The sequence below is a fragment of the Cebus imitator genome, unplaced genomic scaffold (genome assembly GCF_001604975.1).
Source record: "Cebus imitator isolate Cc_AM_T3 unplaced genomic scaffold, Cebus_imitator-1.0 Scaffold147, whole genome shotgun sequence".
In the NCBI taxonomy this organism is placed as follows: Eukaryota; Metazoa; Chordata; class Mammalia; order Primates; family Cebidae; genus Cebus; species Cebus imitator.
The window spans coordinates 2,729,802-2,745,644 of record NW_016107462.1 but is presented as its reverse complement, the minus strand read 5'-3'; the positions used below and the strand labels follow the sequence as shown (position 1 = coordinate 2,745,644).

Here is a 15,843-nt window from a genome sequence, read left to right as displayed (position 1 = left end):
CATATTATTGTCTGTGGACTGGACTCTATCATAGCCAGAAGATGGATAAATGGCATGCTGGTAAAGACTTTAGTGTTGTTATAGTTCTCTAAAGTTCTTGCTGCTGTGCTTGACATCCCCCAAATTAGAATTTATATCATATTTTTGAAAAATCAGAGTTTAATTTTGAATTAAGTATATATACTTCACTGTTTATTGCCAGTCATTGCTTTTCAGGTGAGGACACAAATTGTTAGTATTATAATCCCTTGATTTGTTACATTGGTGTTCAGTAGCACAACTGACTCATAGGATTACTTGAAAACATACTTCTTTTTTTTGAATTCTTATCTCTTTCTCCTGTAAAGCCCTTCAAATTGTTTTCTTAGATATCTCTTCTAAATTATGAAGATGGTGTCTTAGATCCAAGCTCCATTATCCCTTTGATAGATGGAGGGACAGAAGGTTTTAAAGGAAACGCCCGGGTCATTCTGCCTGGAATGACTGCTTGTATCGAATGCACGCTGGAACTGTATCCACCACAGGTAATCAAAAGAACACCTGCATTTCTTTTATAGAATCTTGGCATGGAATTAGGGATTAATTATTAAGTCTAGTCAATATTTAGGGTTTTTAATTAGAGGTAGCCATATTTTAAAAATTATGCTAAGAAGAAAGATAATAAAATAGGAAATTCTGCTGTATTTGAGGAAAGATATGAACCAAGTACATTGTTTCGATACTATTCTGTTTTCATACTTTATTTGTATTTTTTATTTGGGGAGTAGGTATCAAGTAGAATTACAAAGCCGTATGTTAATGTCAAGCTATAATCTATGTGGTTTTCACCTGTATTTATTTCAGGGAAACACAGATACCAGAGATGAGAATGATCTTTCCAAGGATGGAGCTTTTTGATTTACATACCCACTTTAAAGAACACTTGAAATTTTGAATAAGAAATGTACACAATTTTATGACTATTCACTTGGGATTCATTTAACTCTGAATTGGCTTTTGTTTTGGTTTGTTTTATACTTAAATATTAGGTAAACATAACAAGGTTCACATTTGAGAATCTGTTATACATTTTTCTTCTCATAGTCTAACAAAGCTTAAATTTCATATACCTTGTAAATGTAGGGCAAACTTACCTTTATAGGCAGATCAACCTAAGTGAAGTGACTCAGATAATCTATATTAGTTTGAGAGGCATTTTTAATGGTATACAATGTTTTGAGTTGAAACTAATTATATGAAACTGTTACGAACTAGATCATAACTGGAAGTTGCATTTTAAAATTATTCATCATTTCAAATTCACTAAAAAGGACAAACTATGACTTTAGGTTAATTTTCCCATGTGCACCATTGCGTCTATGCCCAGGCTACCAGAGCACTGTATTGAGTATGTAAGGATGTTGCAGTGGCCTAAGGAGCAGCCTTTTGGAGGTAATAAATCTAATTTAATAATCTAGAATTACATAAAATACACATTATTTCTGTATTATTCCTTTGGATAATTCCTTTAAAAACACTGTTTTGTGATTACATATTTCTGTCTTCTCTCCTCTCTTTTTTTTTTTTTAAAAAAAAAAAAAAAAACAGAAGGTGTTCCATTAGATGGAGATGATCCTGAACATATACAATGGATTTTCCAAAAATCCCTAGAGAGAGCATCACAATATAATATTAGGGGTGTTACATATAGACTCACTCAAGGTAAGTTAGCGAATTGTCATGAACTATGATGCTGGGATGACTTAGGGCTGGGGATGCTTTTGGGAGAATAATTGTTAAGTGAGTTTGGACAGTACCATCCACCTGAAGTTCAGTAAAGGTACCGTGTAGTTCATACTACTTATTAGCTAGGGGGAATTTAATAAAATCACTGAATCTTATTAAGGCTGTCAGTCATCTACGTGAAACTGTCCACTTTATCTTCCATGGAATTCATCACCTCTTGGAGACAGTCTATTTCACATTTGGACAGGACTGTTAGACAAGTATTCTGTAAATTGAACAGAAATCATCTTCAGGCTGGGCGCAGTGGCTCATACCTATAATCCCAGCACTTTGGGAGGCTTAGGTGGGTGGATCACCTGAGGTCAGGAGTTCGAGACCAGTTTGACCAACATGGCGAAACCCTGTCTCCATTAAAAATACAAAATTAGGGGGGAGGTGGGGAGAGATAGCATGGGGAGAAATGCCAGATATAGGTGAAGGGGAGGAAGGCAGCAAATCACACTGCCATATGTGTACCTATGCAACAATCTTGCATGTTCTTCACATGTACCCCCAAACCTAAAATGCAATTAAAAAAAAAGAAAAAAATATAAAATTAGCCAGGCATGGTGGCGCATGCCTGTAATCCCAGCTACTTGGGAAGCTGAGGCAGGAGAATCTCTTGAACCCAGGAGGTGGAGGTTGCATTGAGCCAAGATTGTACCATTGCACTCCAACCTGGGCAACAAGAGTGAAACTCCATCTCAAAAAAAAGAAAAGAAATCGTCTTCAGTTTGGTCTGAGTATTGTCCCAGTACCATATACAATCTAATTTCCTTTTAAGTAATGGCCTTTAACACATTGAGGACAATGATGACATCCTTGGCAAATTTTTATTAGTGCCATAAACCTCCCTAGTTAGTTCCTTTAACCCTGTGTTAGTTCATTTTGCATTGCTATAAAGGAATATCTGAGACTGGGTAATTTATTAAGAAAAGAGGTTTATTTTGCTCATGGTTCTGCAGGCTGTGTGAGTATGGCACCAGCATTTGCATGGCTTTTGGTGAGACCTCAGGAAGCTTTTACTTATGGTGAAAGCTAAGGGGGATAGCAAGACATGTCATATGACAAGAGAGGAAGCAGGAGAGAGAGGAGGGAGTACCAGGCTCCTTTCAACAACCAGCTCCTGCGTGAACTTAATATCACAGAGAGGGTAACAAGCCATGCATGTGGGATCTGCCCTAATGATCCAAACACTTCCCACTAGGCCCTACCTCCAACACTGGGGATCACATTTCAGTATGAGGTTTGGAGGAGACAAATACCCAAACTATATCAAACCCTTAGATAATGTTGTACAGCTTCAGGTCCTCATGTTATTTTTCTCTAACCATATTCTAGCTATCCATACTGGTTAACTGGAATATAGTTAGAGAAAACAAATTCAAACTGTTTAGGCCAGCATGCAGCATTCTGGGACTGGTCTTATTTTAGGTAATAGACTTCTAATAATTGATGCAGTCTTAAAGGAGAGCAGGTATTTTTGGTGTTGTTTATTTGTTGTTAACATTGATGCTATACTTTTGATTCTTTTATGTCACTAGCCACTAACAGCTGCATGTTTTGTCCACATAATGTAATTGCTAAGACACAATTAACTGGAATATAGTTAGAGAAAACAAATTCGAACTGTTTAGGCCAGCATGCAGCATTCTGGGACTGGTCTTATTTTAGGTAATAGACTTCTAATAATTTATGCAGTCTTAAAGGAGAGCAGGTATTTTTGTTGTTGTTTATTTGTTGTTAACATTGATGCTATACTTTCGATTCTTTTATGTCACTAGCCACTAACAGCTGCATGTTTTGTCCACATAATGTAATTGCTAAGACGCATTTGCCTATTATAAACTTGGCAGTGTCGGGGGAGGGTATTATTATTTTTTAATATCCAAGTATAGGTCCTTACAGATGTATTCTTGAAATTCAACCTGCTTTTCTCCCTTTATACGTATTCTGCCAACTTACCTGGTGTTTCTAGCTTTATTTCATCGGTTGTTTTGGTAGTTATATCTTTTATTTCTTTTTCAAATAGTTGATTAAAATTTTTAACAAGACTGAACTGTCTGAGAACAGACATCTGAGTGATACCTCTAGCCAGGCTCTTTTAGGCTTATCTCATTCTGTTCAGCAGACCTTCTTGAGTACTTTGCATTTCTTTATCTTGTTCACAAGGATGTCATGAAAAACCTTTCCAGATCCTCTGCTGAAGCCTAGGTGTACTATCTTTTGCATTTTCCTGAGTTGATAAGCTAGTCATAGTAGCTAAATTAGGCTATTCCAACATGATTTGCCCAGTAACCAATCATGCTCAATCATAATGATCAATATTTCCAATCTTATTAGTTTACCTTTTCTAGAATTTTGCCCAAGATCATTACCAAGTTCACCAAAATGAACTTTATCTTCTTTTTGAAAATCTGCCATTTCTCCCCTGTGATTATTTCCTTGTATTTATGATATTCTAGTAGCATCATTTTAAAATACTGATAATCTAGTAGCCTCGTTTTAAAATTGCATTTATACTCACTACTTGTTGCCCCCTGCATTCACCCTACACTGACCTGCTTTGTGTTTCTTGAATACACCACATTTATTTGTACTTTAGAACCTTAATACTCCCCAGTTCGGACACCTGGAATGCTGTTTCCTTGGATCCCCTCAGCCTGGCTCCTCATCTGTTAGGAGGTCTGGTTAACCAGTTTTCCTGATCATTCAACCTAAAATGACTTCTGAGCCATTCACCATTTTATTTTTTTTTTAATAATTGCTCAGAACTAATTAATGGTAGCCTCATTCTCCTATGCAAATAATATTTCACACTTACTTACACTGTCTTACATCCTTGGTCTAGGACCAAGACCATTGCCATTGCTGTTTGCAAACAGCTTTTTTATTCATTCATTGCATGGCTGGATCTTTCTCATGGTTTAAGTTTCAGCTCAGATTATCACCTCTCCAAGGACGCTTTCCCTGACCATTCTGTCTAATGGACTGGATCCGTCGTTCTCACTCTAACACATGCCTCATTTTCTTCATAGAACTCTTCAATATCTGAGATGTTCCAAGTATGTACTTTTGTGTTGTCTCCCCTATCCAAACGAAAGCTCTGTAAGAGCTTTTACTTTTTTCACTGCTGATTTGCACATCTAGAACAGTGTCTGGAACGTGTATTACACAGGTTTGCTAATTGTTAGAATTCACAAATGAATTTAGTGTGTTCTAACCAGGGACTCTAAACTCCTCATTTTAACATGTAGTCTTATTCATCCTTCTTTACCTTTTACTGGGGTTTGGTGTATACTTTCTAGCCTGATGAATGAGAGCCTCAACAAGGAGTACAGAAACAGAATTGGAAGTGAAGTTGCCCAAGCCAGTGGCTCTATCTATTCTGTGACTTTTTTCCCCTTGCTCTTAGTATAATAGCAAGTTGCCTTTCTGCCCACTCAAGCTTTTTTGCTCGAAGGGCAGAGGTAAAAGTGGCAGAGGTGGGAGAAAGAGGGGAGTCTTTATCATTTTGGCACTGTTCTTACTGGGTAATGTCTCTCCTTATACTTTTCACTGTTTGTGACTACTACTTCCTCCATTCAGTACATCTTGCTACATGTGGTTCACTGGAGAGCTTCCAGTTTAACCAGCATGCAGTTTATCTCATTTTAAATTTCCTCTTCTCCAAAACTATACAGAATGATATGGTCAGAGTCAACTTTTAAAAAAGCTTTCCAACCTTCTTAAGCACTTGCCTTTCTTCCTAAAGTTTTAAAATCTCCCTATACTTGGAGTCTTGAGAACACATCTTGTAGTGCTTCTTCGTACTCTGAGATAACATGGCCCCTTTTCCTGAAGTTCCTGTCTTCTAAAATGAACAATTCAAATATAGTTATAAAATGGAATCTTTATTTTATACTTAAAAAATGGTTTAAGGTAGGGCTTTGTTTATTCCTAATGTGAATACTGATGTGAAAAACGATGAGTTGAAAGTAGAGAACTATATTTAATATTTTGTGTAGCCTAGGTTGTAGAGTAAAAGATAATAAAGGGCAGTCTTTCTTTTTGTTGAGAATATTTGTGAATCAAATGACTGAAACTGTTATAGGAATAATTAGATAATACTTATTCTTCATGGTATATCAGTTAATATCTGTGTTCATATACCAACCCCACCTCTTGCTAAGTATATAGCTATGGATAAATTAATAAATTTCTCTCAGTCTCCCTTTTCTTATTTTTTAAAATTAGAATAATAAAATTAACATGAGGATGTTATGAAAATCAAATAATATCTTATTTAGTCTTTATATTGTGCCTGGAACATAAATACTCTAAATTGTTAACTATTAGGATGTTATTGTTTCACCTTTATATAGTACTTAAGAGAGTTTTCTTTGCTGCTATAGCTTAAGATTCTGAATATACTACAAAATGATGGGAATGTGAAAAAAGATTGTTTCATGGTTTAAATTTATTTTCTTACTTGAAAGTCTGAAAAATCAAGTTTTAGAAAATAGTATTTAATAATCATGCCTTCTAATTTAAAAGAACTCTTTAAAAAAAAGAGATGTATGCTAATATGGCTGATAAAAAGAAAAAAAAGAAAAAAGGAATGACCATATTTTAATTTGTTATTTTTTTCAGGGGTAGTAAAAAGAATCATTCCTGCAGTAGCTTCCACAAATGCAGTCATTGCAGGTGAGGGAAAAAAAGACCATCACTTACTTTATTTTGCTTCCTTTGGTTTTTGACATTGCTGCAGCTTTTTATGTTGTAAGAATTTGGCATCTTATTGGGTGAGTTTTGCAACTAAGCTGTCAAAAAAGAACCAGCTGTTAAACTTTGTATATTTTTTGTCTTACATTATGTCTTAAGTTCTCTGCAGTAAAGGGACATTTTTGTTCCATTTGTAGCAGGCTGTTCATTAATCTGATAAACAAGAAAAACATGTAATATTACTCTATTATTTGAATCACACAAAACAAATATAAAATTTGTTACTTTCTCAGTTTTTAAAAATTGGAGTATATATTTTTTAATGAAGAGCCAATGTAAATTTATCTGTTCTGATTTATAACTGACTTTTCAACATGCCTAATTTCCATTGAGTTAAAGCACCTTTATTTTTTCCCATTTTCAGCTGTGTGTGCTACTGAGGTTTTTAAAATAGCCACAAGGTAATGGGTTTTATTTTTTATATGTATGTAAATCCATGTTTTGACCTGGTTCAGTTATATAATGATGAACATTTTTTCATTACAGTGCATACATTCCCTTGAATAATTACCTGGTTTTCAATGATGTAGATGGGCTGTATACATACACATTTGAAGCAGAGAGAAAGGTTAGTAGTGTTAAGAACACATTTTTGATCATGTGTATTTTGTTTTTTTTTAATATTATTGGTTAGAGATTTGAACAAAAATTGCCCATACATTTTCTAACTTCCACAACTCTACTTATTATATTAATATCTTCTGCTTTATAGCCTGAAATAAATAACTCTATAGCAAAGTAATTTAAAAGAGATGGTCCATTATGAAAAGCAGGCTTTAAAGCATAAAAAGTTTTTCATAGGAAATATGCATGATTATAAAACAACCTGATTTTTATTTTATTGTTCATAAAGAGACTAGTATTGGTGCATGTGCTGCCGTAATTTGTTGTGTTTTATGTGTGTAGGAAAACTGCCCAGCCTGTAGCCAGCTTCCTCAAAATATTCAGTTTTCTCCATCAGCTAAACTACAGGAGGTTTTAGATTATCTAACCAATAGTGCTTCTCTGTAAGTATTGTAGATTTTTGTTATGTTTTAAAAATCATTTTTGTGATTTTGGAAGCTTAAAAAAAAAGGTCTTTGGATAAAAATGATGTTTGATACTTCTCTCTCATGATTATCTTTAGGCAAATGAAATCTCCGGCCATCACAGCCACCCTAGAGGGAAAAAATAGAACACTTTACTTACAGGTTATCAATGTGTATTTTTAATTTTTTTCAGAAAATCATATCAAGTTTTATTTCACTTTAATTTGCCTTGCATTAAAATAATTTTGTTTTCTAGTCGGTAACCTCTATTGAAGAACGAACAAGGCCAAATCTCTCCAAAACATTGAAAGGTATTTTTAAATAAGGGTATTTACTAATTGTTTTTTTTCCTTTTCTCTTTTTTTGGTGAAAGTAATCAGTGCTTGTTCTAGATTTCCTCTTAATGCCTTTGTATATGGTTAGGTAATAATTACTTACAACTTTAGAAATATTAATAGAATTAAAAAATTGCTGTTTTAGTAGAATATTTTAAAATCACTAAGAAATCGAATGTTACTTTGATTAAAGAGGATTTGATTTTGATGTTTATCTAGATCATAATACTCTATAGTTTGTGTACGTGTGTACTGTCCTTTCTGTTGAGTTTTTTTGCTTGTATTAATTATATTTTTTCTGTTTTAGAATTGGGGCTCGTTGATGGACAAGAACTGGCGGTTGCTGATGTCACCACACCGCAGACTGTACTATTCAAACTTCATTTTACTTCTTAAGGAAAATCTGCACATAATAGAAAACTCATGGAAATAATATACTTTGTGGATGCTAAGAAGTTTAATTGATGTCATTTTTAGCAATAGTGTTGCTTCAATTTGACTTTTTTTATATAATGAACCACTCTTTTTTAACTTTGTAACTTTCCCTTGAAGACGGGATTTTGGTGTTGGTGCTTGTAAGCATTTTCATTAATAATATGGGAAATGATACCTGGGGAGAGAGATTATGAGGAAATGTATTGCTTCTTTTTGAGATGGAGGCACACACCCTCTTCTATGTGAATTTTGTTATTATGGTTGAAGAATGCATTCCTAGTTTTCATTTGAGCACCTAGATACACAAAAGATGTCCCTTTAAATAAAATAAAGAATTAAGTTTTAAATAATATTAAATACTACAGTCTGTCATCTGGAGTATATTGAACATAGGCTATTCCTTTATTTAATATTCATTTAATTGTGGCCATCCAAATGAATATTAATTATTGCAGAATTATTCTTGTCCGTAATAATTTGTAAACGGTATTATAGCTGAATACTTGTGCATGAAAATGGGCAATATTGTCATCTGTTTACTTGTAGTGCCATAGAGGCCAATATGCACAAAATTAACACCAAGACATGGCTGTTTAAAAAATTTCATGTTCAAACAGTTATCACTGATGCTTTTGCACTATTTATTAATAAAATCATATATTGTGTACTTCTTTCACTGAAATTTTTAAAAGCATATTAAGGGTAATAAGTAGTTCCATGGTAGTAATGAAATATTTTTAAATGTTTAGCAGAATTACATCAAATTTTCATTGCACTTGAAATAACACTTTTGCTACAATGATTTCTATAGTAAAAATTTACTGGTTTAATTTAACTTGCTGTATCAATAATATAATGTTTTTGTTTCTTTTTTTTTTTTTTTTTTTGAGATGGAGTTTTGCTCTTGTTGCCCAGGCTGGAGTGCAATGGTACGATTTCAGCTTACTGCAACCTCTGCCTCCCGGGTTCAAGTGATTCTCCTGTCTCAGCCTCCCAAATAAATGGGATTACAGGTGCCCGCCACTGTGCCTGGTCTAATTTTTGCATTTTTAGTAGAGATGGCGTTTCACCAGATTGGCCAGGTTGGTCTTGAACTTATGAACTCAGGTGATCCATCTGCCTTATCCTCCCAAAGTGCTGGGATTACAGGTGTGAGCCACCATGCCAGGCCATGGTTTTGTTTTTTATTTTTTTTTTCCCCAAGATTTGGTAAGTTTTATTAGAGCAAATTTTTAACAAAAGATAGCTTTTATTTACAGAATTCAATGTGTGTGGGGACTGTCCAACCTATGTGGACTCAAGTTAGGATAACTATTAAGACTGCTAATGTATTTTCTTATTTTCAGTTTATATACAATTTTGTTTTTTTTTTTTTTTTTTTTTTTTTGACAGTCTTGCTCTGTTGCCCAGGCTGTAGTGCAGTGGTATGATCTCAGCCCACTGCAATCTCCACCTCCCCTGGTTCTAGTGATTCTCCTGCCTTAGCCTCCTGAGTAGCTGAGATTACAGGTATGTGCCACTATGCCTGGCTAATTTTTGTATTTTTAGTAGAGATGGTGTTTCACCATGTTGGTCAGACTGGTCTCGAACTCCTGATCTTGTGATCCTCCCACCTTGGCCTCCCAAAGTACTGGGATTACAGATGTGAACCACTGCGCCTGGCCTGCATTCAAATTTTTTTTTTGTTTGCTTCACATTCATAGAATCCCTGATACTGTAAATGACAAATAAACCCTTCTATCTCTAAATTAAATATACGAACAGCTTGAAAACCATACAATTTAAATTGGTTTAATCTTGAAGTATAATCCAATGAGACTGAAAACTGTCCAACCTATAAATAAACTTGAAATGTTTATTTCAAGTCTTGGACCAAACAGTAAAATACTCGAAGGCCTTCAGGATCCTTTGACTGATTTACGTCAATAAGAGAACCCATTTTTGATGTGGTAAAATATTATGCTCATCTCCAATTACAGTTTTAAGTTCCTGTAGCCCAGCCTTGTCAGGGGGAGGCCCTAAAGTATCAGCTTCTTTTGTAATTTCACTGTCATCAGTAATTCAGTTCTTCCATAACACTCTTGTGCACATAACCTCTTTCCTGATCATGACATCTTTTTTGTAATTGCTGTTGTTGGTATATCTAAGCTTTCCGTCTGGCTGAAATTCAAACTCCAGAAACTAGTACTGCAGCTTGTCCTTGTGCCTGACATAGTAGCACAGGTAGAAATTGTTAGCCATAGCCATTTTTGTCCCTGGGAAGCCTGCCAAAAACGTAGCCAACATGTTGCCCGGTTTTTGTTTCTTTTAAGTGAATAAGACTTGAAACAAAATTAAGCACAAATACTAAAAAAGTAGGTGCTAGTTTTTTTTGTTGTTGTTGTATTTTGAGAAAGTTTTTACTCTTGCCGCCCCAGGCTGGAGTGCAATGGTGTGATCTTGGCTCACTGTAACTTAAACCTCCTGGATTGAAGCAGTTCTGTCTCAGCCTCCCGAGTAACTGGGATTACAGGCACGCGCTACTACGCCTGGCTAGTTCTTTGTATTTTTAGTAGAGACGGGGTTCCATGATGTTGGCCAGGCTGGTCTTGAACTCCTGACATCAGGTGATCCACACACCTTGGCTTCCCAAAGTGCTAGGATTACAGGTGTTGAGCCACTGTGCCTGGCCTGGTGCTATTATTTTAATGTGAGAACATATATATGTTCTCATTCTTTTTGACTTTGATGGCAGTTTTCTGTTCAAATGTTTTTTGATTACTTATGTGTCATTGAATTAGGTTTTCATTAATCTTTCTAGCTACATATTGAATAAGTTTCATTATAAAACCATATGGAATAAATTTATATGTTCTACCTGAAAAGTTACAGATGTAGCCTACAATTTTGAAAGTGAGGGAGCTAAAATTCTCAAAGTAGCATTGTGAGAAGGTGACTGTCTCCATCTGAGAGCTGACTAATAGTTTTAGATGGTTTAGGTCATTTAGCCAAAGCTGTATAATTAGAAGTCTTGGAACTCTAATTGTACAGTTAATTTCAACCTGAATCTGCCCCAAATTTCCTCTGTTTACTACTTAGCTAAGCTGTTTGAAAGTACTTGAGTTACTTAGTACTACTTGTGTAAATGACTAAATTGTTAGTTTTAACGTGCAAATTTTTATTGTAATTAGATAAAATTATTGTAAGATGTTATAACTTCTTAAGGGGTTCAATCTGCCTTTTGGAAAGAAAAGTAATTCCTTTTTTGCAGGGTTCCTTGCAGTGGGGTAAAATACTCAAATATGGGAGCAGGCATGTACTATAAATAATCAGGAGGGTATAATAAGATGAGTAGTAGAGTCTGTGGCAAACTGGAGTGAGTGAAAATTATTTGGTGACCACTCTAGCTGACTATTTCCATGTCTGGTATTCATATTTTTCAAAAGCAGCTGGAAATCCAGATTTTTGAATGAAATCCGGCTTTTAAATGTTGATAGGATTTTATCTTTAACATTATTGGGGCCAAACAATATAGCTGCAGACTGGACTAGGAAGGTCACCAATTTAAGGTATGTTTTTATGGCCAAATGTTTGAAGGGAATCCACACAGAAAAGGTTATGTTTTCTTTTCTTTTCTTTTTTTTTTTTTTTTTTAAAGTGATGGGGTTTCTTCATGTTGGTCAGGCTGGTCTCGAACTCCTGACCTCAGGTGATCCACCCGCCTCGGCCTCCCAAAGTGCTGGGATTACAGACGTGAGCCACCACGCCCGGCTCAGAAAAGGTTATATTTTAAGTAATATGCCCAATGCACATTGTTAGGATAATAGCCTTAGTGCTTCTTACCTGTTTTAGTCCATTTGGACTGCTGTAACGAATTGCCATAAACTGAGTGGCTTATAAGCAGTAGAAATTTATTTCTTGCAGTTTTAGAGGCTGAGAAGTCCAACATATAAGGAGCTGGCAGGTTTGGTGTCTGGTGAGGCCTGCTCTTCTAGCTTACAATTGGTGCCTTCTTGTGAACTCCCTTGGGCCTCTTTTATAAGGGCACTTACAAAAGTGGGCTCCCATTCATGAGGGCTCCATCCTCATCATCTAACGTCTCCTAAAGGCCCCCCTTAATACTCTCCCACTGGAGATCAGGTTTCAACATAGGAATCTGCACACCGACAGACCATAGTATATTTTGACTGAGTTTGCTACTATTTTAAGAGAGAGGTGGTGATTTCTGCACCATGTGTTCCACGGGTGGGCACAGTGTTCATACCTGATCCTCTCTTTTAGGCAAGCCCAAACAAGGGTTTCTCCTTATAATACTAAGTTAATGCAGAGCTATTTACATATTTGAGACAAAGGGCTAAGAGAAATGTGAGGCCCAAATTTCCCTTTGCAATTACTGCTGGCAAGGTGCAAGCTTTTAGTACGGGAACCATTTTTCTGGAAAGCACACACAGGAAAACTGAAATATTCCTTATGGGAGAATCGACTTCTATTGGTAACCATAGCTTCTTTGCTTTAAGTACGGAATCAATATTAACGGAAGCCCTTCCGCGTTCGTCGGTAACTAAGGGCAACCCGGCGCTCCCGGATGTGACGTCAACGTTTTTGTCTCTTTTTTTTCCGTCTATCGGCGGAACTCTAGGCTCTCAGATTTGGTTGCTGTGTACGTGGAAGAAGCAGGCGCATGCGCACACGACCCCATTCGGCTCAGCTGTGCGGGAACCGCCGAAGGTAACATCCCGGGCTCGGGGGAGGCTGTCGGGGTCATGGCCACACGCTGACCGAACCAGCCGAGTGGAAAAGGGGAGCGAAGCCTTTCCTCTGCTCCCTTCCCCAGGCCTGAGGCCTTCCCGCTTGGTGCTGCCGCCGCCACTGCCGGCTGAGGAGGGGCGATGAGTTGGTTCAACGCCTCCCAGATCTCCAGTTTCGCTAAGCAGGCCTTGTCCCAGGCCCAGAAGTCCATCGACAGGGTCCTGGACATCCAGGAAGAGGAGCCGAGCGTCTGGGCCGAGACCATTCCGTATGGAGAGCCGGGTAAGAGAGAGAGGAGCAGGGTCCCCGGCTCCCGCAGGCTGCCGTTCTTTCTGTAGACAGGTTAAGTGGTCTAGAGAGGGGTCCTTCCTTGCTGAGAGTTCTCAGGAGGTAATTTCTCCCCGGTGCCTTCCCTAATGCTGCTTAAGCCTTCAAGTCGATCTTTGCCGTCTTCTTGAGGGAAAACCTAGCTCCAGGTTCCTCCTTGTCTTTGGTCCTGGGTGCGAGGCTTACGGAGTTCGATGACAGGGGACTTGGTTGGTTTTGTCCTCAAGCCCTCCCTCGACGCAGCTTCCAAGCACAGCCTCCCTGAACCTGAACCTCGAATTGCTTCGCGTCTCAGGCACCGTTGGGATCCAGGGTCTGAAGTACGTAGATCATCAGGGAAGGGAAGAACAATTGCTAACATTTAGTGAACATTTCACGCTTGGTGGCGCGTAATGTGCTTTTATATTGTTATTGTGGAGACGGAATGTCACAGTGTCTCCCAGGCAGGAGTGCAGTTGCGCGATCTCGGCTCACTGCATCCTCCGCCTCCCACAGTCCAGCGATTCTCCTGCCTCAGCCTCTCGAGTAGCTTGGATTACAGGCGCACACCACCATGCCCGGCTAATTTTTGTATTTTTACTAGAGACCGGGTTTCACCATCTTGGCCTGGCTGGTCTCAATCTCTTGACTTCAGGTGGTCCGCCGGCCTCGGCCTCCCAAAGTGAGGTATTACAGGCGTGAGCCACCGCCCCCAGCCTGTAATGTGCTTTTTAATGGCCATGCCATCTTCAGAACATCTCGCAGAGTGAGCTTGGTTTATATCTGTTTTACATAGAGGAAAATGAGGCCCAGAATGGCCAGGTAACTTGCTCTAGGTCACACAGTGGATGCGGGTTAGAATGTACTGGAGGTATTACCTGGGGAGTCTGTGACCCAAGATTTTTGGATAGTATCATATTTTATTTCTGAATAGCCAATTCTCTCTTTGCAGTTTTCATTGAGCTTAATCTTTCAAGGATTTTTATTCAGTTGCTTTTGACTCTTAAGTCTAAGGAACAGTTTAGCATTTTGACGTGCGAGGTGAAGATTTGCAGGTGTAGAGGATGTCAACCTTTGTGTGAAAAAGGATAAGAGATATGCTTGACTACTCCTTCCTGGTTTCTGTTCTTAATTTTACATCAGTGAAAAGTCAGGACTTAAATTTGAGGTACCTCATTTTAATTTATTTTGGTCCGTGTGTATGTCATGGTCCTATTTACTTTTTACAAGACCTATAACCTTGCTGGAATAATTTTGTTTTTTCCTATGTGCCCCAGTTAATTAGAATTACTAAACTTTAGATGACGTAGAATATAAGTTTTAGATGTAGGGATATTTGTTTTCTGAAAATGACCATACTCTTCAAAATAGTGTAATTTAGATGGATGCCGGATAACCCTGGAATTATATAAAGTATTCTCCAAGAGGCAAAGTTAATTCTTAAAATTATTTAAATTAATCAGTAGACATAATCTTGCTTGTTCATTTGCATCTTTAATTTTGATTTTCTCTGGTTTGTGCATATGGCACAAATGAATGTAGAACTATGCCTCCAAACTGAAATTTTCTACATACTTTTCATCCTAACTGCATTTGAAGTCTCATCTATATATATATATTTTTTGGAGATGGAGTCTCTCTGTTATCCAAGCTAGAGTGCAGTGGTGCCATCTCTGTTCACTGCAGCCCCCATTTCCTAGGTTCAAGTGATTCTCCTGCCTCAGCCTCCTGAGTAGCTAGGATTACAGGTTTGTGCCACCACACCCAGCTAATTTTTGCGTTTTTAGTAGAGACAGGGTTTTACCATGTTGGCCAGGCTGGTCTTGAACTCCTGACCTCAAGTGATACACTTGCTTCAGCCTTCCAGAGTGCTGAGATTATAAGCATGAGCCATTGTGTCCGGCCTGAAGTCATATTAAAGGATAGATTCTACTCTAAGGCCTGATAGTTTTTAGAAACTTTTAGTTACTTGTGCTCTCTCCACCAACTTCTAATTGTGAATATTTTGTTCAGCCACATTTTAATTTGGGAAAGAAAACATTTTTAAAGAAATGCTTTAAATATTTTACTGTTTTTAAAATCATGATTATGCCATTTTTAAAAATCAGGATTTTAGTGGTAGCTGTTTTATGACTGATAAGATAATTACCTTTTCCCCCAAGAAAATAGTTATCTTCTTTGATAACCCTGGTGTCAATTATGTCTATGTTAAAGAGCAGTAGTTCTTAAAAAAAACCCATACATTTCTGAAATTCATAATGACCTTGTAATTTCTGACAAAACTTCCTCTTAGAGTAGGCTTGGAAGTGGGATTTAGAGAATTAGCCTGTGATTAAGTGGATGAAAATAAATTTATTCTCTAGAACATACTGTTCCCATCAGTTTAATTTGATCTTTGGGAAAGAGCATTTGTCACCAGTATCTTGGTTTGAGGCTTTTTTTTTTTTTTTTTTGATATAAATATAGGGCATCTGTCAATTTTT

At 37.1% G+C, this 15,843-nt stretch overlaps 2 protein-coding genes across 5 annotated transcripts in view; both read left to right on the top strand.

Moving 5' to 3' along the window:
• UBA3 (ubiquitin like modifier activating enzyme 3) overlaps nt 1-8,997 on the top strand; it is a 25,569-nt gene extending 16,572 nt beyond the window's left edge. For all 4 annotated transcript variants that reach the window (XM_017542781.2, XM_017542779.2, XM_017542780.2 and 1 more), the window contains 11 exons: nt 1-60; nt 369-524; nt 1,329-1,431; nt 1,588-1,701; nt 6,397-6,450; nt 6,893-6,929; nt 7,015-7,096; nt 7,435-7,535; nt 7,655-7,718; nt 7,813-7,867; nt 8,199-8,997. In XM_017542781.2, coding sequence (XP_017398270.1) covers nt 1-60; nt 369-524; nt 1,329-1,431; nt 1,588-1,701; nt 6,397-6,450; nt 6,893-6,929; nt 7,015-7,096; nt 7,435-7,535; nt 7,655-7,718; nt 7,813-7,867; nt 8,199-8,287 — 915 coding nt within the window. In that variant the 3' untranslated portion in view covers nt 8,288-8,997. The remainder of the gene's footprint in view (nt 61-368; nt 525-1,328; nt 1,432-1,587; nt 1,702-6,396; nt 6,451-6,892; nt 6,930-7,014; nt 7,097-7,434; nt 7,536-7,654; nt 7,719-7,812; nt 7,868-8,198) is intronic.
• A 3,882-nt stretch (nt 8,998-12,879) lies between these two features.
• Nucleotides 12,880-15,843, top strand: part of TMF1 (TATA element modulatory factor 1) — a 32,299-nt gene continuing 29,335 nt past the window's right edge. Inside the window, exon 1 of the mRNA XM_017542775.2 lies at nt 12,880-13,336. Within this exon, the coding sequence (XP_017398264.2) occupies nt 13,195-13,336 (142 nt within the window). The 5' untranslated portion in view covers nt 12,880-13,194. The remainder of the gene's footprint in view (nt 13,337-15,843) is intronic.